Source organism: Motacilla alba, chromosome 29 (genome assembly GCF_015832195.1).
Source record: "Motacilla alba alba isolate MOTALB_02 chromosome 29, Motacilla_alba_V1.0_pri, whole genome shotgun sequence".
Lineage (NCBI taxonomy): Eukaryota > Metazoa > Chordata > Aves > Passeriformes > Motacillidae > Motacilla > Motacilla alba.
In genome coordinates, this window is record NC_052044.1 from 133361 (window position 1) to 154518 (window position 21158).

Here is a 21158-nt window from a genome sequence, read left to right on the forward strand (position 1 = left end):
CTTTCAAACCACATTTAGTTGCCTAGATCTCACTGGGGATTCTGAAAATTCATTCTCAAGTTCTGTGTTCATATGCAGGTCTTTTAAATGGCCTTAAATTCATGTTTCAAGGGCTAGAATGTGCATTTTCTGTCATTTTTTGATTACTTGTGCTGTTTTCTAGGAAAATGTGAACATTCATTTTCTATTTAGTTCATTAAATTATTCAGGTATTTAATTGATAATATCCAGGTAGATAAAATCTTTAGAATGCCTCTTAAATAGTATTTACAGACTTGGCTTCCTTTTAAACTAGAATCTATTTTTTTTTTAACACATTGATATTATTTGTATTTTCTGTAATTATTTAAATTTCATTTACATGTAACACACAAAAAAAAGGGTTTATTTCAGAGACATTATATAAAACACATTTCTAAATCACATTCCTAAACCACATTCCTTTCCCAATAAAATATTTGGAAGCAAAAGGTTATACTGTGCCTTGGGGGTTGTAACAGCGCCATTTCTCAGCAGGTTTTTCCATGTCAGTCATCTCATTTTGGGGAAAAAACAGGTAATTCAGAGGCTGTGGGATTCACCAGAGTAGCAGGAACCCCTTACCACTTCAAATTGTTCATCACCCCTTACCACTTCAAACTGTTCATCTGTCGCTCCTCTTCCATAGTGTTTGTCTGTCCCTGGCATTGTCGCCAAAGGGTTCCCAACGTGTCCCTTCATTCCTCCTCAAGCAGTCAGTCCCTGTCACCCTCAGGACACTGAGGAGAGTAGGATGATTCCAGTCACGTTCTTCCCTCTGCTTCAGCATCATCCAAAGCCCCAGCTGGTTGTCCCAGATTTGCGGAGTTGCAAGTGGAGGGAATTTAGTCTACAGGCAGAAGACACTCCCATCGTAGTGACACCACATGCTCCAAGGAGATATTTTTCCTCTCTAGCAGGAGAATATGCTGAGTCTCCTCGAATTCTGGTGTCATGAATTCCCATTCAGGATTGGGAAACATCTCCTGAAACGCAAATGCAATTTAACATATAAAAAGGAGATTAAGGGTGTGTGTAAGGAATTGTGAAAGCCATATTATAGCTGGGATTTCATCAAAACTTTGTCTTTCTGGGCAGCTTTGATAGGGAGATCTCTATCTGGAATTATTGGGAGCCACTAATTAGGGCTGGATAGCCAATGAGGGGCTGCAGAAAAGGGGTTTATGAATAAAATTGATTTCCAAGATGTCATAAAGATACGAGAGTCCACTTAGTCATGAAGACGTGTCTCGAAGCTCTTGTTTTATTCACCTCTAGATTACAGGGCGTGTTTCTGGGAAGCCCCAAATATGGCAAAGCTCATGGAGAATCTGTCAACAACCCCGTGCTGATGAAAATACTAAATTGCTTTCCACCTTCACGCCCAAGCTGTCCCAGCCCACCTCCAGCAGCGGATAAAAGGGAATGCCCGAAGCTGTTGGAGCCAGAGAAGACTTTACAGACTTCTTTCTGCCCTCATCAACTCTGTTGGTCTTTCTGCTCTTCTGGATTTTGATTCTGCTTGGAGAAAACCAGCCATGTCTCGTCAGTCTGTCTGCAGGAGCTTTGGAGTCGGAGGGAGAAAGGGTTTCAGCTCCTGCTCTGCTGTCGGTGGTGGATTTGGAGGCGGTGGTGGCCGGAGCAAGATCAGCTACAGCTCGTACTCTTCATCCCGGGGAGGAAGCGGAGGAGGACACTGCGGGGGGTTCAGCAGCCGGAGCCTCCATAGCACGGGGGGCAGCAGAAGGATTGCCATGGGTGGATGTTATGGCGGTGGTGGATACGGTGGCCGGATGGGCGGCTTTGGTGGAGGAATGAGCTGTGGAGGGATGGGTGGTGGCGGAATGGGTGGTGGAGGAATGGGAATGGGTGGCTTTGGTGGTGGAATGTGTGGTGGAATGGGTGGTGGGGCAGGAATGGGTGGCTTTGGTGGTGGAATGGGCGGTGGGGGAATGGGTGGAATGGGTGGAATGGGCGGCTTTGGTGGTCCAGGCTTCCCTGGAGGCATCCAGCCGGTGCAAGTTGACCCCAACCTCCTGCGTCCGGTCCATGTTGAGATTGACCCCCAGATCCAGCAAGTCAAAAACCAGGAGAAGGAACAGATCAAGACCCTGAACAACCAGTTTGCCTCCTTCATCGACAAGGTGGGAGTTAAGGACAGGGTTTTTTTTGGAGGTGGAATGTCAAACAAACTTCCTTGGGGTATGGACTGGGAATTTTTTCACCTACAAACAGTTGTTGGAGTTGTCAGACCAATGCATCAGCATCAAATTGTAATTAGTCAGGTTTACTTAAAAAGTAGCACTGAACAATAGAGGAGGTTTTGTGCTAATGGAAGATTAAAGAGAACATCTGCAGGGTATTCTGGGGATTGTCTAGCCAAGGCACTTCTGCAGCCTCATTTTGGGTGATTCAGGGCAAAGTCATGACTGTAAATTTAATTGTCCAAAGAGTTCTCATTGCTGGGATTTGCTTTTGGATGAAACTTTCTTCTCAAAGCCTGATTCTAGAAACTGCAGAGCATTAAACTCCTTTCCAAAACTCTTGGATTATTTTAATTTCAAATAGAAGACAAAGAAACACAGAATCCCTCCCAAGAGAATGAATGGGCAGTTAGGGAATAAAAATTTCATCTTTCTTGACTTCAGTGCTGGAAAGATGATGGCAAAGTCCAACCCTGATGCTATGGAAGATTGGGATGATGTTTTCTACTGGGAACATCGCTTTGTCCCCAGGGGAGAAATTCAGAATGACTCAAAACTTAATTGTCTAATAATAAATAAATTAAATAATGCTTCTCATGCAATTCAGGAGCTTGAGTGCCTGAATGAGACATAGGTGAGGAATGATTCCCTGGGCTCCCAAATCTCCCAAGAGTGGGATGTCTCTCTGGTGAATGTCTCACACACCCTTTGTTGGCTCTAGGTCCGATTCCTGGAGCAGCAGAACAAGGTGCTCTCCACCAAGTGGGAGCTGCTCCAGCAGCAAGGGCCGTCGGGGCCGAGGAAGAACCTGGATGTGATCTTTGAGAATTACATCCAGAACCTGCGGAGGCAGCTGGAATCAATCCTGGCACAGCGGGGCCAGCTGGAATCAGAGCTGCAGAACATGAGGCAGTACGTGGAGGAGTTCAAAACCAAGTGAGTGCGGGGACAGACAGGGAGGGATGAGCCGGGAGAGCGGAGCTGATGCGGAGACGCCGCGGGGGGAGTGAGCAGGGTTCTCAGAGTCTCACCTTGTCCTGCCCCCACCACAGGTATGAGGAGGAGATCAACCGGCGCACGGCTGCTGAGAACGAGTTTGTGGTGCTGAAGAAGGTGAGTCTGGAAGACAGCAGCAGGGATAGGGTGAGGGGAGACAGGAGGTGAAGACATGGGAAGGACTCAGCTCCAAGATGGGCAGATCCCAACAGGAAGAGCCAGCAGCTCTTGTGCGATGAAAGGAAGCCATGGTCCAACTCTGAGATCTTTCCTTTAGGATGTGGACTGTGCCTACATGACCAAAGTGGAGCTGGAAGCCAAGGTGGGAGCTCTGACAGACGAAATCAACTTCCTGAGGTGCATCTACGAGGAGGTAGGAGCTCTCTCTTCCCCTTGGTGAAGTTTTAATGAGGGTGTGGTACCAAAGTCACTGAGGTTGGACTGGGCGTCGTTGTGGGTTTGATCTGGAGAGGTTGCCTGGAGCTACTGCTCTTCTCTCCCCTTAAGAGATGGTGCCTCTGACTCACGTCTTGGTTGCAGGAGCTGTCTCAGATGCAGACGATCAGCCGGGACCTGTCCGTGGTGGTGTCCATGGACAACAACCGGCACCTGGACCTGGACAGCATCATCGAGGAGGTTCGGCGCCAGTACGAGCAGATTGCCCAGAGCAGCCGGGCTGAGGCCGAGGCCTGGTACCAGAGCAGGGTGAGTTGGGAAGGGGAAAAGGCTCCTGGGACAGTCCCCGCTGTTTGAATCACCTGAGCTTTTGGTCAGTTTTGTTCCTGATGGGTGTGTCTTTGTCCCCATGCCTACAGTATGAAGAGCTCCAGAACACTGCTGGAAAACACGGGGACAGCCTCCGCAACACCAAGATTGAGATCCAGGAGCTGTCCAGGAATGTCCAGAGGCTGCGGGCTGAGATCGAGAATGTGAAGAAGCAGGTAAGGGACCATCAGTGCTTCTCTGAGTAACAGCTGCGTGCTGGGGCAGGATGGGGTTGGGTGGTGAGAGGGAAAGGAATCATGAAAATTCACACCCTTTGGAGAAGGTAGATTATGTCTGTCTGTTTTCCCTCCATTTTGTCCATGAGGATGTTCCAGTAGAGGGTGGGCAGAATGGGTCTCACACACTGGTTTTCTCTTCCTCAGAACCAGCAGCTGCAGGCAGCCATTGCTGAGGCTGAGGAGAGGGGGGAGATGGCCATCAAGGATGCCAGGAGGAAATTGGAAGAGCTGGAATGTGCCCTGAACAAGGACAAAGAGGAGCTGGCTCGCCTGCTGAAGGAGTACCAGGAGCTGCTGAACACGAAAATTGCACTGGATGTTGAGATTGCCATGTACAGGAAGCTGCTGGAGGGGGAGGAGAACAGGTAATTAATTGGCATCTATTTGGCTAAATTCTTGACAGATTATAAGACGTGAGGATAAAACCTTTGAATCCACACTAAAGATTGATTTCGTGTCATTCACGCTCTAATTCCCAAGATATATATTAATTATATTAAGCATAAACATACTTAAGTGGGTTTTCCATCTTAAAAGAACGTGAAGGTAAAAGTTGCTCGTTTCTCTAAGGAATAATTGGAAAATTCTGAAAAAAAAATGTATAGGTTGCTTATTTTTTAAAGAATAATTGAGAAATATAAACTTGTACAAGAAAGGGAAATTCTGAGCCATGCACTTCCCAGAGGAATAACTGCTCCCATTTTCCCTCACAGGCTGTGCAACGACAGCATGTCCAACGTCAATGTCTGTAAGTATCTGCCCTGGGGTCCCTCAGAAGTGGTAGAACTTGTTCTTTTGGGCAGCAGGTGAGTAACCTGTGCTTTTCTTCCAGCTGTGGTGGGCAGGACGACTGTCTCTGGAGGCAGAGGAGGCATGGGAGGAGGATTCGGAGGCAGCGGCATGGGAGGAGGATTCGGAGGCGGCAGCTGTGGCATGGGAGGAGGATTCGGAGGCGGCAGCGGCATGGGAGGAGGAATGGGAGGAGGCGGCATCTGCGGAGGAGGCAGCAGCTTCGGAGGAGGCAGCATGGGCGGCAGCTGTGGGATGGGGGGAGGAATGTACGCTGGCGGCTTCTCCTCTGGGAGCGGAAGGATGTGCGGCTCTGGCGGGGGATCCTCCTCCGTGCGGAGATGCGTCACCACCACCTCGGTCAAATCTTCGGGAGTGAGATTCTGAGCCCCGAAGGTTGCCAAGGAAAGAAGCACCTCCTCTCTCCTGCTGACAGCAGCCCAGCCTCCTGAAGCGCAGCCCTGGTGCCCTGCAATGGGATGAACTGTGTCCCTCGCACCCAGCTTGTCCCAGATCCTGGTGGCGATGCCGTGGGTGTCCCGGCACCGGGAGCTGCCTGGCAGGAGGGGCTGCTCTGCCTTCCTTGCTGTGTTGTACATTTCTTTTGGCAAACGTGTATAAAACTCCTCTTTCCTCCTCTCTCCTCCTGTTCTGTGTCCCCACCTCCCTTCCTCTGTGTGTCTGTCCTGCCCTCCTTCCCGGGATGTTGCCATTCCCAATAAATTGCAGAGAACATTCACGGTGTTGTTGTGTCGGTGCCTCGGGAGCCTCTCTGGGCAGGGCGGTTCAAGCTTTGGGGAAGCAGCTCGTTGTGAACCTGGGGGGGTCATTCTTTGCTCAGTGTGTCGTACCTGTGCTTTGGTGGAGGTGAACAGGTGGGGGTGGACCTGGGCAGCCATTACAGCTCAACTGATGACTGACTCTCACCTGAGGGCACACGTCCAGGTGCTGGGTGCTGGATGCTCAGTTCACACAGCACTCAGTAACTGAGCCAGCAGAAGGCCAAACTGAGGAATAAAGTAGCCTGCTCAATTTTTAGGCATCTCCTGACACAGTGAATCATCCAGTTCAGCCCTGGAATCCTGTAGAGTTACTCCCACAGCAGATTTCTGCAATTGTTTGGACTGGAAATCTCCAGCACAAAGAGTTCCAGTATCTTCCCAGTCGTTGGGCTAATACAAGCTGCCTGTCCCAGTTTTTTGGGCTCAGCTTTAGGCACACAGAGGCACTCAGTGCCTCAGTGCCCACATCACATCTCTCCAGATGTGGCGACACTCCAATTCCTGAAGCTCTAGGAAAGGGACTTCCTCAATCCCTCTTGGATTTTGGAAGCTCTGCAAAGGGTCTGCCGAAACCTGTGTCCTGGGATTTAGGCAGGAACATTCCCAGTGCCTTGTTGCCAGACCAGCAGAGACCCACAGGGGCTGATGGATGATGAGAATCAGCAGCAGCAGGTGGGAGCCAACACTGGATAAGAATCATCTGAGTTTTCTGCCTCTGAATGGTCTTCGGGTTGTGATGAGGGCGTGGCAGGGTAGGAGCCCCTGGGGTGGGGGAGCTGGTGAACATGGATAACAATGGATCAAGATGTTGGTCAAGTACCTGCCTCTGGCACACATCTGGGCTGTGGGATGGCCAGGTGGGATGCACAGATTGGCACCCAGAGAGCAGGGGGAGCACGGGAGAGCCATGTGCCATCCCTGACCAGCCGTGGGAACACGATGGGCTGGGAAGGTGTGATTCACCCCCATCCATGAGCTCAGGTGCCACTCTCTTCCTGAGAAGCCGATGAGTTCCCCAGCGGCTCATCCTTGCTCCGAGAGCAGGAGGGAGAGAGAGATTTGGAGGAGCTCAAGGTGGGGGTGTCGCTATAGAGCGCGACACGGCGCAGGCACCAAGACTCAGATCTGAAGGCTGCACAGGATATTTATTAAAGCAACACATCGTCTTTATAGTTTTACAGGATATTTACATTTGCTTAACAAACACATACACTGCCCATTGGTCATGAAAAAGAAACAAAACTCTCAATAGGTGAAAAGGAGCCATGTCAATCTGTGAGCCAACTAAAGTCCATTTCTTTTGATTTTCTCTCTTTCTTCATGTTGATAGCCTTCGCACCGTCCTTGACAGAGATATGAGGCTTTCCTTGTCTTCAGGAAGCCTTCGCTGGCTCACAAGAACAGCACAAAAATGTCTCTCCTACACAGGGGTTTGGGAGGGGAGTCTGGAGTGTTTGATCTGTGGTTCCTCCACCACCTGAAGAGATCAAAGAGGCAGAAAATGCTGTCTGTGGTGGTTCAGGAGTCCCACAACAGCCTCTGGGAGTTGCTGATGTTCCTAGAGTGGGACAGGAAGCTGCAGACTGAGGAAGGGAGCCAGGAAAGGCAGTGGGCTCTTGGAAAAGGGGGTTCTCCCCATGCTGAAGGGTGCTGGAGCTGGGATTGTGGCTGGGTTTGGCCCAAATAAAGATGCTGAGTAGGCAATGCCTGTGCGAAGCTGGTGTTGTGCCAGGAGCACTTTGAGGTTTGGCTTGGGGCAAGAGTCATCTGTTTTGGTGCTTAATCACCTGTTTCGGTGTATAATTTTAAGAGTCTGTTTCTTCTAAACTTTACAACGATCTTTACATGGCGTTGTAGCGCTGCTGTGAAGAGTCATTGCGACACCTCCTCCGTGCTCTTGGCTGGGTCAGATGCGAAGCCGAAGCGCAGCTCGGTCTTGATCCGTGTTTTCTGCCGAGTTCACATTTTCCCTGGTGTTGATGATTCTGCTGTGCACAGCTCCTTACGCAAGAGATCTGAGGGCATGGCTGGAGCCCAGCTGCCTGTTGAGTTTTACCTGGAGGAGACTTGGGTGACTCCAGGTTTGGAATAATCTGCACATCTTGTCTGAAGACGTCAGAGTGACTCAATCTGGGCGTCTTATCTGCAGGAGCTGAGTGTGGTCAGCACCCAGGCATCTGGCTGACTTTGCAGATCTTCCTCCTTGCTGTGGATCCTCCTCGTGGCATATTCCAGTGAAGTGCTGGTGCCTTCATACCATGGGTTTGGCAGCTGGGAGGGAGGCCAGGAGAAGGGACAGCCTGTTTTCTCTCCCTAAACCCGAGCCACTCTGCAGCTGCCCCGGGCTGCTCGCCATGAGCAAGTGCGCTGGGCTGCAGGATGGTCTGGAGAGCTTAAATGTGCATCTGGGAGATGAGCATGGAGAAACCAGCCCATCTCGATTGCAGCTGCTTTTGGAAAGGAGGGTGTCCCCTCTGCGCTTTGGGGGTGCTGTCCATTCTCCAGCTGCAGGAACACACACCTGGGTAACCTTTGCCCAACCATAACTTGTGTTCCTCAAGGGTGGGATAGCCCTTTTCCAACTGTTTAGTCCATGAACGGAGGGATAATCCTTGGCCAGCTGTTGCATCCTTCAATTGCTGAACAGCTGTTGCCAAGCGCTGAGTCTCCCAAGGGTGGAATAGTCTTGGCCAACATTTGAATCCCCGTCACGGGTTACATCCTCTCCTTCCTCCCATTCCACAGTCTGCGGCTCCAGAAGCCTCATCCCAGTGACGATCAATAAAATTCGTGTTTCTGATTCCTCCAGTGGCTTTTGGAAGTGTTTTCCTGGGCTGGTTTTCCAAAGTGTTTGCTTTGTCTATGGCCACCAGCTGATTCCTAGGGATGCTTCCAAACCACATTTACCGTCCAAATCTCTCCAGTGTGACCATGAGAACCCAACACATGCAACTGGGAAGCTTAAAACCAGGATATTTTTTGACTGCTGAAGTGCTTCAAGATATATATTTCCCTTGACTTTTATTCATGATTTTCAGGAAATAAGAAGGAAGGAATCGCTGATGGTTTTTACCAATAAAAGCAATAAATGTAACAAAAATTTTATTTGATTAGTGATGGTCAGAAGGTACATCACAAGATGTCCTTCACATGAGTGACCAAATCCATTGCTGGGGAGCTGGTGCATGAAATTAAACATTATTGTCAGTCATCATTACAACATCTACTGCCTGGAGCGTCCTTTCCATCCTCTGTGGCTTGACAATCCCTGTGGCCACTGAAAAAGCAAAGAGTTAGACGTCCTTCTTCTCTTGTTCTGGTGCTCAGAATCCCAGGACCTGGTTGTCTCAGACTTTGTGGGACACATTTTAGAGGGAAAAATCCAACCTGATGCTCTTAGGAAGGAACGAAGCAGCTCCCTTCTGGATAAAACAGAAATGCTGACCCCTGTTAAATGTTGATGACGCAGCATTTTTCCACTTGGAAAGCCACTGGGAATTTTCTGCTTAACAAGGAGATGCAGTGTGTGCTTGGGGAATTGCAAAAGCCTCATTCTATCTGGGTTTCACCAAAATCCTTGCCTGGTGTGGAGTGTCAGGCAAAAAATCTGGAGTCAGACAACCTGCGGAGTCATTAGGACCAGGTAGGGAAGTGGGAGGAGGGAAGAACATGACAACATTGCTGTAAAATATATTTTTCCAGATGACATAAAGATATGGGAGTCCACTTACTCACAGAGACCTGCCTCGGTGCTCCTGCTTTTCCCTCTGCATGGTGAAGCGGATTTCTGGGTGGAGTCACCAATTTGGCAAAAAATCTGTTAACCGCACCAAGCTGATGAAGACAGTAAATTTGTTTCCTCTTCACGCCCAAGTTGTCCCAGCCCACCTCCAGGAGCAGATAAAAGGGAATGCCTGGAGCTGTGGAACCAGAGAAGACTCTGAGCACTTCTCTCTGCCCTCAGCACCAGCTCAGCTCTGCGGATCTCCTCATCTTCCCCAGTTTCGGCTCTTTTCAGGAGAAGCAGTCATGTCTCGTCAGTCTGTCTGCAGGAGCTTCGGAGTTGGGAGCAAAAGGGGTTTCAGCTCCTGCTCCGCTGTTGGTGGTGGCTTTGGAGGCTGTGGTCGGAGCAGGATCAGCTACAGCTCGTTCTCCACATCCAGGGGGATTGGAGGTGGCAGCGGACGCTGTGGAGGATTCAGCAGCCGGAGCCTCCACAACCTGGGGGGCAGCACACGGATTTCCATGGGCAGCTCTTATGGCAGTGGCTACGGATGTAGAATTGGTGGCTTTGGTGGAGGATTTCCAGGAGGATTTGGTGGCATTGGCGGAGGTGTCATTGGTGGAGGAATGGGCGGCTTTTGTGGCCCCATCAGAGGTGGCCCCGGGTTCCCTGGAGGCATCCAACCGGTGCAGGTGGACCCAACCCTCCTGCGGCCAGTCCATGTTGACATTGACCCTCAGATCCAGCAAGTGAAGTGCCAGGAGAAGGAGCAGATCAAGACTCTGAACAACCAGTTTGCCTCCTTCATCGACAAGGTGAGAGGTTGCAGCTGGATTTGCTTGGGAATGGGAAAACTGCAGAAATTCCTTGTGCTCCGGAGAAGGAAATATTGTCCTTCTCAGCTCAGTGTTGGGCTGTGATTGTTTCCATTGGGTTCCATCTGGTTTCCTCCTGAGGAAATGTCGAAATTTAGCATCCACAGAGAAACTGAACAACTTTCTCCAGGTCTGGTGGATGCACACTGGTTTTCACTCCAATGCAGACAGGCCAAAGGGATGGAGATATACTGAGTGATCAAAGTGTTTCCTTAAGTCTGTCCTTTCTCTGGGACAATTTTTTTCTCAAGAAAATTAAAATCTAGGAATGAAATTTAAAAAAAATCCCAACCACTTCTTCATTCAGTTTAAGCATAGATGAGCTCCCTTTAAATAATCTGAACTGGGAGAATGTTGGTTATAAGTGTGCTCCATGTTTTTAAATATATGATGTGTATATGGAATAATTTCTGTGTCTGATAAGAGGAATGTTCTTGAATATGGAGACCAATGGGATTTCATTCACTAGTAGGTCAAAAAGGATCTGATGTTCCTGAAAACTAATGTCAAAAAAAATCCTGGCTGGTATTGGAAATAATTTGTAAGATTGGAATGGAGGCATTTCAATAGATACCCCCTGCAAAGAAAACCAAAAACAAAAAACAAAACCAAACAAAACCAAAACCAACCAAATAAAAAAAAAAAACCCAAAAAAACCCAAACAAACAAACAAACAAACAAAAAAAACAAAAACAAGAGGAGAAAATAGGAATTTAAGGATAATGGGGAAAAAAAAAGGAGAAAAAAGGGAGGAATTTTCCCCTTGGAAGAGATGGGAAGGGTTTTGGGGAATGATTCCCATGGCCTTCCAAAGCTCCCAGGAGGTTTGAGCACTGGGATGTCTCTCTGGTGAGTGTCTCACACACTGTTTGTTGGCTCTAGGTCCGATTCCTGGAGCAGCAGAACAAGGTGCTCTCCACCAAGTGGGAGCTGCTCCAGCAGCAAGGGCCGTCGGGACCGAGGAAGAACCTGGATGTGATCTTTGAGAATTACATCCAGAACCTGCGGAGGAGGCTGGAGTCGCTGCTGGGGCAGCGGGGCCAGCTGGAATCAGAGCTGCAGAACATGAGGCAGTACGTGGAGGAGTTCAAAACCAAGTGAGTGTGGGGACAGACAGGGAGGGACGAGCCGGGAGAGCGGAGCTGATGCGGAGACCCCGCGGGTGGAGTGAGCAGGGCTCTCAGAGTCTCACCTTGTCCTGCCCCCACCACAGGTATGAGGAGGAGATCAACCGGCGCACAGCTGCTGAGAACGAGTTTGTGGTGCTGAAGAAGGTGAGTCTGGAAGACAGCGGCAGGGATAGGATGAGGGGAGACAGGAGGTGAAGACATGGGAAGGACTCAGCTCCAAGATGGGCAGATCCCAACAGGAAGAGCCAGCAGCTCTTGTGCGATGAAAGGAAGCCATGGTCCAACTCTGAGATCTTTCCTTTAGGATGTGGACTGTGCCTACATGACCAAAGTGGAGCTGGAAGCCAAGGTGGGAGCTCTGACAGACGAAATCAACTTCCTGAGGTGCATCTACGAGGAGGTAGGAGCTCTCTCTTCCCCTGGGGGACTGGTGTTGCAATGAGGAGGCCAAACATTGTGGTTGGCCAGGGTGCCTGGGTGGATTTAGGCTTGAGATGGTGCCTCTGACTCAGGTCTTGGTTGCAGGAGCTGTCTCAGATGCAGACGATCAGCCGGGACCTGTCCGTGGTGGTGTCCATGGACAACAACCGGCACCTGGACCTGGACAGCATCATCGAGGAGGTTCGGCGCCAGTACGAGCAGATTGCCCAGAGCAGCCGGGCTGAGGCCGAGGCCTGGTACCAGAGCAGGGTGAGTTGGGAAGGGGTAAAGGCTCCCGGGACAGTCCCCGCTGTTTGAATCACCTGAGCTTTTGGCCAGTTTTGTTCCTGATGGGTGTGTCTTTGTCCCCATGCCTACAGTATGAAGAGCTCCAGAACACTGCTGGAAAACACGGGGACAGCCTCCGCAACACCAAGATTGAGATCCAGGAGCTGTCCAGGAATGTCCAGAGGCTGCGGACAGAGATTGAGAATGTGAAGAAGCAGGTGGGGGTTGGCCAGTGTCTCACAGGTTCTTTCTGTTTTCCCTCCAGTTTGTGCCATGAGGATGCTCCAGTAGAGGGTGTGCAGAGGGAATTAGGAAATTTATTTTCTTCTCCACAGAACCATCATCTGCAGTCAGCTATCGCTGAGGCTGAGGAAAGGGGGGAGATGGCCACCAAGGATGCCAGGAGGAAGCTGGAAGAACTGGAATGTGCCCTGAGCAAGGACAAGGAGGAGCTGGCTCGCCTGCTGAAGGAGTACCAGGAGCTGCTGAACATCAAGATTGCACTGGATGTTGAGATTGCCATGTACAGGAAGCTGCTGGAGGGCGAGGAGAACAGGTGAGACCTCCTATCAGTGGCTGGGCCAGGGTTCTCTCCCGCTTGGGTCACATTCATCTTTAATCATCCCTTGCAACACATTTAACATTAAAATCTGATTACTTTCCTTTTTTTCCTCCAAATTTGAAGCCGAAACAAAAACATGGTTCCCACAGGGAATACTTCTTAGGGGGCTTGATTGATCCTATATGAAACACAATATAAAAGGAATATTTGGGGAAGAGTTTTGCTTCTGACTGTATATAGGTTTACAAGTGATGTTCCTCTCCCTACACAGGCTCTGCTTAGAGAACCCCTCCAACGTGAATGTCTGTGAGTATTCGCACATTGTTTTCTCTGCTGAATTACCCTTATCCTTGGTTTTGTAAAGGTTCCCAGGATGTTGCCTGGTGTTCAATGAGCCTTTCCCTCTCTTCCAGCTGTGGTGGGCAGAACCACCGTGTGTGGAGGCAGATCTGGCAGCTTCGGAGCCAGCAACGGCCTGAGCGGAGGAGGAGTGTGCACAGTTGGTGGTGGGAACATCATTGGCGGCAGCTGTGGGGTGGGAGGAGGGATCCTCAGTGGAGGCTTCTCCTCTGGGAGCGGGAGGATGTGCAGCACTGCAGGTGGCAGCTTCATGGCCGGGGGGGGCTCCTCCTCTGTGCGGAGATGCGTCACCACCACGACGGTCAAATCCTCCGGGGTCAAATACTGAGCCCTCGTGTCCGTCCTCCCAAGGAAAGCAGCACCTTCCTCTTCCTCCCACCAGCAGCGCAGCCCCTTCCATCCCCATCGGTATTCAGGAGGAAAGAAACTCTTTTTTGGGGAAATCTCCCCAAAGTGAGATTGAAATCAAGACGCATCCCTCTGGTCCAGCCTGGCTCTCACTGAGCCTCACTGGGGTGGAACACCTCCCTCGTGGGTCCCCAGCACTGCAGAGCTCCCTGGCACTGCTGCACCAGCTGAGGAGGAGCCTGTGGAAACCTGCTCTTTCCTGTCACTTTGTAAGGCCCGTGTTTCCCCCGCACCCCTCATGGGTCCCCCTCATCCTGCTCCAGCTCTGTCAGGAGCCCACATGAACAGAGGGAAGGAGATGATGCCCCATAGTCAGATTTAGGAGGGAGAAACAGGTCTCTGGAGTTGTCCACCTTCCCTAGGTGGAGTAATTTGGCAGCTTTAACGTTTTACGGATCCTTTTCCCTCCTCTCCTTCCTGCCTGGAGTGTGCGGCCCTGTTGCCCCCCTCTGTCGTGTGAATCAGCTGCTTCCTGCCAGTGCCCTGGCCCCAGGTCCTTCAGTACCAATAAACTGCAGAGATGAAGATATTTTTGTGTTGTCTCATCACTTGATGCTCCCCAGCAGAGGAGAAGCACAGGTTTGCCCTGGGTCAGGGTGATCGCAGGACAAATACAAACTGAACAGAGAAAGAACTGAGAGCAGACCTGAGAGAAGGACTTGGGGGGGGGGCTGGTGGGTGAGAGCTGGACCTGCCCCAGCACAGAGAGCCCTGAGCCTGGGTTGAGCCCCTAACATGAGCAGCGGGGGAGGGGGTGTTCTGCTCTGCTCAGGTGAGACCCCACCTGCAGAGCTGCTCCAGCCCTGGGGCCCAGCACAGGGAGGATGTGGAGCTACTGGAGAGAGTCCAGAGGAGGCCACGGAGCTGCTCCGAGGGCTGGAGCTCCTCTGGAGCCAGGCTGGAAGACCTGGGGGTGCTCACCTGCAGAGAAGGGAAAGAAGACCTTTGACCTCCTTCCAAGGGGCTCCAGGAGAGCTGGAGAGGGACTTGGAAAGGGAGTGATGGGACAAGAGGTGATGGCTTCAAACTGGAAAAAAGGAGAGTTACATGGCATGTTGGGAAGGAATTCCTCCCTGTGAGAGTGGTGAGGCCCTGGAATGGACTTCCATGAGATTGCCCCATCCCTGGAAGTGTCCAAGGCCAGGCTGGATGGGGCTTGGAGCAATCTGGGATAGCGGAAGGTGTTCCTGCCCATAGCAGAGGGTGGAATGGCATGAGCTTTAAGATCCTGTCCAACCCAAACCTTTCCATGATCCTATTTGGAGCTGATTTAGATGATCTTGTGGGAATGTCAAGGTGTTTCCTTGGGCATCACCCTGAGAACTAGGATTCATTATTCCCATTTAGGGTTTGGACTGGCTGGACACGGGTGGGAGCTTGGAGCAACCTGATCTAATGGAAGGTGTCCCTGCCCATTGTGGAATTCTCTGAATCCTCCTCCTCAAGGAAATCCCCAGGGCCTTGCCTTGGAAGAATATATCATAGAGTTTTCCCCACTGAGGCTGACAGAGAGGACTGAGCCCATGGTGCTTTGCAGCACTACTGCCAATCCACACCAGACTGCTTCCCCCATTGGCCAGCTGACGATACCCACCCCAATTATTCATCCCTCATTGCCCCTACAGGTTGCTGCCCTTTGCTCTGCCCTTTGCCCGCCCCTGTGCCCTCAGGTCATTGGTCACTGACCCCACACTGAAGTTGTGCAGACCACATGGGTTTGTCTCTGCTCCCTTTGGCGTGGTGGATGCGATAAACCCTCGCTGGAACACAGCATGCAAAGACCCTTCCCGTCTTTCCTCTGCTGAGCTGTCTGTGGGGCGTGCGTGTGTGCATGGGCTTGGAATGGCTGCTCTTGTGGCCTTCCTCTGAGCAGCTTCTCAAGGAGATGCCTCAAGGAAGGTTGCAGCGTTTCTACCACCCTGCAGCACTGCGACAGCCCATGGCAGGCGGTGGAAGTGCCTGTGCTGTAGGATCCCTTCCCATATTCTGTGAGCATCTCATCCAACTCCTGCCATGGAGGAGTCTCCAGTGGGGGGTTGGAGCCAGGGTGAGGAGGATGAATCCTCCCCAGGGCTGGCACAAGGATGAGCAGCACCCTCTGCCTGTCTGGCTGGGCTCTTACACCAGCTGCTCGTCTGTGAGCGGGGGGAAGGTCTGACAACTCTGAGTGGACACAAATTACTCACGAAGGAAAAAAAAACAAAACAACAGCGTGAAAGAATAAGCCAGAGCCCAGAACCTGCCAGTAGAGCTCCAGGTTGCCCAGCCAGCTTAGTCATTAGCCCTCTCCAAATTACATCCCATTGCAACCAAATTAATTTGATTAACACTTGACTGGATTCTTCTGTAGCTCTGGGAGGAGCGAGAGGTGAATCAGCCCTGACTTCTCTGCAGTGTGTGTGTTATGGGGGGTGGGACCAGATGGGATTTAAGGTCTTTTCCTACTTCAGCCGTTCCATGATTCTATGATTGATCTGGCGCAGATAAAATATGGAAGTGGAGATCAATATTGTCAAGCCCTTGTCATCTAAATGAGCAAAATAAGGAAGAAATTATTGTTTTAATTTGAACCGGTGTTATTTTCCTGCTGTTTTTCTTATTTACCCCCAAATTTCCTTCCAGTTCACCCTCCTGACTTCTGAATGATGTTTACACCAGGCTGAAATGTGTCTTATCCTCCTGTTTGAGTCAAAAATAACATTTCTGATTTTAAAATTCATAGGTTGCAATGGGAAAGACCAAAACGTCATGGCTCTCTTCCTTATCCAGGGAAGAGTCTGAAATCATCTCCTTCTTCCTCATCTCAGGGAAGAGTCCAGGGACAGAAATGGACCCAGGTGGTTCAAAGCCCAGGAGTGTCCTGGGGACACCCTTGGGAAGGTGGCAGAGAGGACAGAGATCTCCAGCCTGTTGGAGCCCAGGAGGCCAAAGGTGCTGATGTCATCCTGCCAAAAACCACAGGATTTTTCTGAGTTCCCTGAGTTTTTCCTGGAGGGGAGCCAAGAGGTGCCGGGGTTTATCATTCCCATCCGCTGTGCACATGAAAAAGGGAGTTGAAGGAAATTGCTCTAGTGCATTGTGCTGGGATGAAAGGGTTGGGATCCCCACGGCCTGCTTGGTGGGGCACTGTGAGAGCTGCTGGATCCCATCCAGGGATGCCATGAAAGACTCTGAGGGGCTGGAGCATGTCCTGAGACAGGAACGGAGCTGGGGAAGGGCAGGAGCACAAGGAGAAGGGTCTGGAGAGCTCCTGAGGAGCAGCTGAGGGAGCTGGGGAGGCTCAGCCTGGAGAAAATGAGGCTTGGGGGAGACCTTCTCACTCTCCCAGAACTCCCTGAAAGGAGGGTGCAGCCAGGCTGGGGTTGGAAGGCAGGGAAAAATCATTGCTCTTCTGGGGTCAGGGCATGGGCTGTGCAGGATCTTTTGTGTTAGAGCATGGGAAGAAACTGAATCAGTGCTGTGTTTTATGAGCTCCTTAGGAAGTTAACACAAATGGGATTTTATTGGCTGTAATTAAGGCTGTAATGAGTTTTTAATTGTTACTAATCACGTTTATGGTGGGAAGGCCTTGGGAGCCACCATGTTTTTTTCCCCTGGGTGGGTCATTGTTCAAACATGGAGGAGAATCCCCCCAATTTGGGCTTTCAGGTGGACAGCTGGGGAGCAGGAAGTATTTGCTTTAGTGAAAAGCGCTGGTTTGCCACCTGGGAGGAGACCACCCTCTGCATCCTCCAGACTGGGGTTTACCTGGCACGCTTCTGAGCGGCTGGAGTCCTTTGGGATCTTGAGGATGGGACATTCAGGGGAAGGAATTAAGGAGCAGAGAGGTTAAAGGAGGTTAAAATTGGGGATCAGCATCCTTTGGTCCCCTCTCTGCACTTCAAACAGCAACACCCCCAGTTTTGTCACCTCCAACTCGACTGGTCTAAAAACCCAGCTCAAATGCGCACTAGAAAACCCTCTGACCTCCTCAAGAGAGACCAAAATCAGCAGCTCATGGAAACAGTGACAGCTGTGGAGTATCTGGGCTTGGGAGGAGGTTTAAAACTCCTGTGGGAAAATACATTGACAAAGGTACCTAAAGCTGTGCAGCTTCCAAAGAAATTTAGCTAAGGGAAGCTCTTCCCTTTGCTTTCCACGCTAGGCTCCTGATGTTTAATCCTGAATACTCCATCACCTCCTGTCCTGCTCTTTGGACCCTGCCTTGGTTCCTTGTGAGTGGATCCACTGCCAGGCTCCAGGGGTGATTTGTGCCGGGATCCAGAGGAATCTATGTCCCAGAGCATCATCTGTGGCTGTGCACAAAAATTTGGGCCCTTCACCTAATTAATATTCACCCCAGCTTTGCTTGGACAGGTTGAGCTGACATCTGAGCGCTTTTCCTGCTGGACTCGGCCCCTGTTGGATGCTGACCCCGCTCCTCTGAGCAAAACAGCTGCTGCCACCCAGCCCCATGACCTGGATGAGCTGCCTGGGAATGTGGTGCCTCCCGCTCCCTCCCGGCCCTGTTCCATCCAGCGCTGCCTCAGCTCCAGCAGGGACAGGTGGAGCCGGATTTGCACAACTACGGCAACGCCATCATCCGCACCTGCTGCTGACAGAGACCATTCCTGCTCTTCCTCCTCCCACCCGTTGGGATGGTGGTGCTTCCTGAGCTTCATCCTCCCTCCACACTCCCTAGTTCTGTCCTTGGAGTGGAATGATATTCCACGGGGTTTACAGGCGGGACCCCAAAACCCACATTACCTGACTGGTTCTGTTGGGGCATGGGTTGAATCAATTCTACCTGTCCCGTGGCCTGGGGACTCAGCTGGTCTGGTGGGGGTGGATACAGCCACAAAATGTCACAAAATGCCACTGGAAGGTTGGGAGCCTGTGCAAGGGAAAGCTCTCTGACACAGCTGAATCTGCTGGTGACCTCCAGGTGCTGCTGTGACTCCTGAACCTGTCAGTGACCACCAGGCCCCTCTCACACACCTGAACCTGTCACTATCCTCCAGGTTGTGCTGTGAAACATTTGAATCTGTCATTGTCCCCCATACCTTCTGACGTACCTGAATCTGTTACTCTCCTCCAGCCTGCTCTGACAGCTGAACCTGACAGTGACCTCCAGGTGCTGCTCTGACACCAGAACCTGTCCCTGTCCTCCAGGTCAATGAAAAATTGACTTTCCCATAAGTTATGGGTCAGGCTGAGACAGGAATTTCGGGTTGGGTACAAACTGACAATCAGGAGGAATCCAGCTGACAATCAGGAGGAAGGTGACAGCAGAAGAGGGGGGTTGTGCCCATTTTTGTGGTGGATGTCTCTGGGCTGGGGGGTCTCTGCTGAGTCTGATCCATTAAGGATTTGATTTGGGGCCAGAATCAGCTGAAATGGGAGTGCTCTGTGTATCAGCCTTGGACAAGGACCTCCTGCTGGCCCTGGGGGGCCTTGGAGCCACCTCCCTCCCTCCACCCCCACAAAACTTCTCACTGAATGAATTCTTCCATTTTGGGGGGGGGGGGATCTGCAGGTGTTTGTGACCCCCTGGAGTAAAGGTTGGGTTGGCAGCCAAGGAGCTGAGCTCTTCACCTGGATTGCTTTCTGTGGGGCATCCTCTGGGAAATCCATTCCAGGGCCTCACCGCCCCCACAGGGAAAAATTTCTTCCCAACATCCCACCTAACCCTGCTCTCTGGCAGTGGGAAGCCATTCCCCCTTGTTCTGGTACTCCAGGCCTTGTCCCCAGTCCCTCTCTCGCTCTCCTGGAGTCCCGTGAGGCACTGGAAGGGGCTCCAAGGTCTCCTCTCCCATCTCCTCTCCAGGTGAGCACCCCCAGCTCTCCCAGCCTGGCTCCAGATGGGCTCCAGCCTTTGGAGCATCTCCATGGCCTCCTCTGGACTCACTCCTGTAGCTCCATGTTCTCTCTATATTGAGCCAGTCTCAGGCCCATGGTGGAGTTGGGATTCTCCTGATCAAGGCCAGGAGTTGATGATCCCTGTCTGTCCCTTCCAGAACTCCAGATTTTCCAGGATTCTATACCTGTCAAAGCTCTTAAACTGGCCTTCCCCACTCCACCCTCAGGCCTTTCCCTCCCCAGGCAGGAGATTTCCCCTGGAACCATCATGGTTTTGGTGCTTTTTGTGCAGCTTTACCTGTACTGCACCTGGTTGTCCTGGGGCTGCTCCATCTGCTGCTGCAATCACAGCCATTCAGATCCATCAATAGAGGGATTTACTCAATTGATCACAAAGTCTGACCTTGATTGGGCTAATTATGAGCTTGGAGTCCAGCCCAGGTGGAGCTGGGTGTAGTCACCCTCCTGCTGCTGATGCTACTCTGAGAAAGCAGCGCCGGACCCACTTCGCTGGTAATCGCCTTGTTTACCGGATTTGGAACATCTGCCAGAATTAACTCCAGCTGCTTCAACTTCCTGTGGGACAGGATGTGATTAAAATCATCCTCCACTCACACAGCAGCTTTTGAAGCTGCTGAACACTCTCAGAGTCTTCTTTACCTTGGGGACCAAGTGAATAGGTTCCCGAGGTTTCAAACACCTGGAGAGGCCATTCCTGAGACCTCTGATTGTTGGGTCACCTGGAGATCCTCATCAAAACCCCGGGCTAATGGAAATGAAAATAAATTTATATCATGACTGCCATGTCCACTGACCATTTTTTCTGCTGAGAAACATGTGCACATGGAAAAAAAAAAAAAATCTCATGTCTCCCTGTGTTTTTAACCTGGAGTTCAACCCAGTTTCCTCCTCCTCTTTTTTCTTTTTCCCTTATTTTAATATTTTTTTTTCCTGCAGGTTGTACTTTCCTCCTCCACCTCCTCCTTCTGAAACCCTTTGGAGATTTTATCTCTGCCTTGTTCCAGCACCTCCCGCCCAAGCCCGAGGGCATCAGCTGCGTGTGGAGGCACCAGGACGCGCTCAGCCTGTCGGAGATCTCAGGGATCAGAGGCTGATACTTGGCATTAGCCAATTAAGCAAAAAAATTAATGAGCTTGTCCTTCGTCCACTCGCCACCATTGTTAATAATAACAATAATAATAGAAAAATTATTTCAGCGTATTCACAAATCATATTAAATTTAATTAATAAACTTTCACATTATTGTCAGGGAAAGAGGAGATTAAGGAATATCATAAAACTGATATCATAATTATGCTGTTATTTTCTGAATTGATGATTTAATATCAAGGGTGTTATTGAGGACATTGTTGTCTTACCTTCCTGTCAACCCCAAATCACAAACTATCTATTAGAAGAGATTAAAAGAGCCATCAACCCCTTGTTAACAGGATTGCAAATAAAAGGTTTTGGGTTGATGGTCCCTAAATGAGCCTCACCAGAGACCCCCTCCCTCAGGGACACGGTGCTGAGCTGTCCGACCCTGGAGGTGGTGACCTCCCGTCCCCCTCTGGGTGGAATCCACCCTGGAAGCTCCTCTAGCCTTCTCAAAGTCAAAATTCCAGTCCGAAGTTCTCACCAGGGCATTTCACCTTTTTTTCCTGCAAAAATTAGCATGTTTTTGATATTTCCCTTCCTGCCCTTGCTGAGCATTGGGAAAGGTTGTGGCCATTCCCTGCACCGATGTTTCTGGCTCTGGG

At 50.7% G+C, this 21158-nt stretch overlaps 2 protein-coding genes across 2 annotated transcripts; both read left to right on the forward strand.

Annotated features, from left to right (window-relative positions):
* The first annotated feature begins 1556 nt into the window (after positions 1-1556).
* On the forward strand, positions 1557-5732 carry LOC119712697 (keratin, type II cytoskeletal 3-like). The gene is made up of 9 exons (XM_038164241.1): positions 1557-2162; positions 2944-3158; positions 3275-3335; positions 3496-3591; positions 3759-3923; positions 4034-4159; positions 4367-4587; positions 4936-4970; positions 5055-5732. Exons 1-9 carry the CDS (start codon positions 1557-1559, stop codon positions 5396-5398), a joined length of 1869 nt encoding a protein of 622 aa, XP_038020169.1. The 3' UTR covers positions 5399-5732.
* Positions 5733-9768: 4036 nt separating this feature from the next.
* On the forward strand, positions 9769-13998 carry LOC119712725 (keratin, type II cytoskeletal 6B-like). Its single transcript, XM_038164308.1, has 9 exons — positions 9769-10332; positions 11275-11489; positions 11606-11666; positions 11827-11922; positions 12048-12212; positions 12323-12448; positions 12566-12786; positions 13064-13098; positions 13206-13998. The coding sequence occupies exons 1-9, from the start codon at positions 9823-9825 to the stop codon at positions 13478-13480; spliced, it is 1704 nt and encodes a 567-aa protein (XP_038020236.1). The 5' UTR covers positions 9769-9822; the 3' UTR covers positions 13481-13998.
* Positions 13999-21158: the final 7160 nt, after the last annotated feature.

What these genes read in the sequence shown, in the direction of transcription:
- LOC119712725 (XM_038164308.1), top strand. Translation starts at nt 9,823, where the DNA reads ATGTCTCGTCAGTCTGTCTGCAGGAGCTTCGGAGTTGGGAGCAAAAGG. An exon ending in TTGCCTCCTTCATCGACAAG is followed by an intron (nt 10,333 to 11,274) that starts GTGAGAGGTTGC and finishes TGTTGGCTCTAG; the next exon opens with GTCCGATTCCTGGAGCAGCA. An exon ending in CTGGAGGGCGAGGAGAACAG is followed by an intron (nt 12,787 to 13,063) that starts GTGAGACCTCCT and finishes CTCCCTACACAG; the next exon opens with GCTCTGCTTAGAGAACCCCT.
- LOC119712697 (XM_038164241.1), top strand. Translation starts at nt 1,557, where the DNA reads ATGTCTCGTCAGTCTGTCTGCAGGAGCTTTGGAGTCGGAGGGAGAAAG. An exon ending in GTGGAGGAGTTCAAAACCAA is followed by an intron (nt 3,159 to 3,274) that starts GTGAGTGCGGGG and finishes CCCCCACCACAG; the next exon opens with GTATGAGGAGGAGATCAACC. An exon ending in AGTTTGTGGTGCTGAAGAAG is followed by an intron (nt 3,336 to 3,495) that starts GTGAGTCTGGAA and finishes TCTTTCCTTTAG; the next exon opens with GATGTGGACTGTGCCTACAT.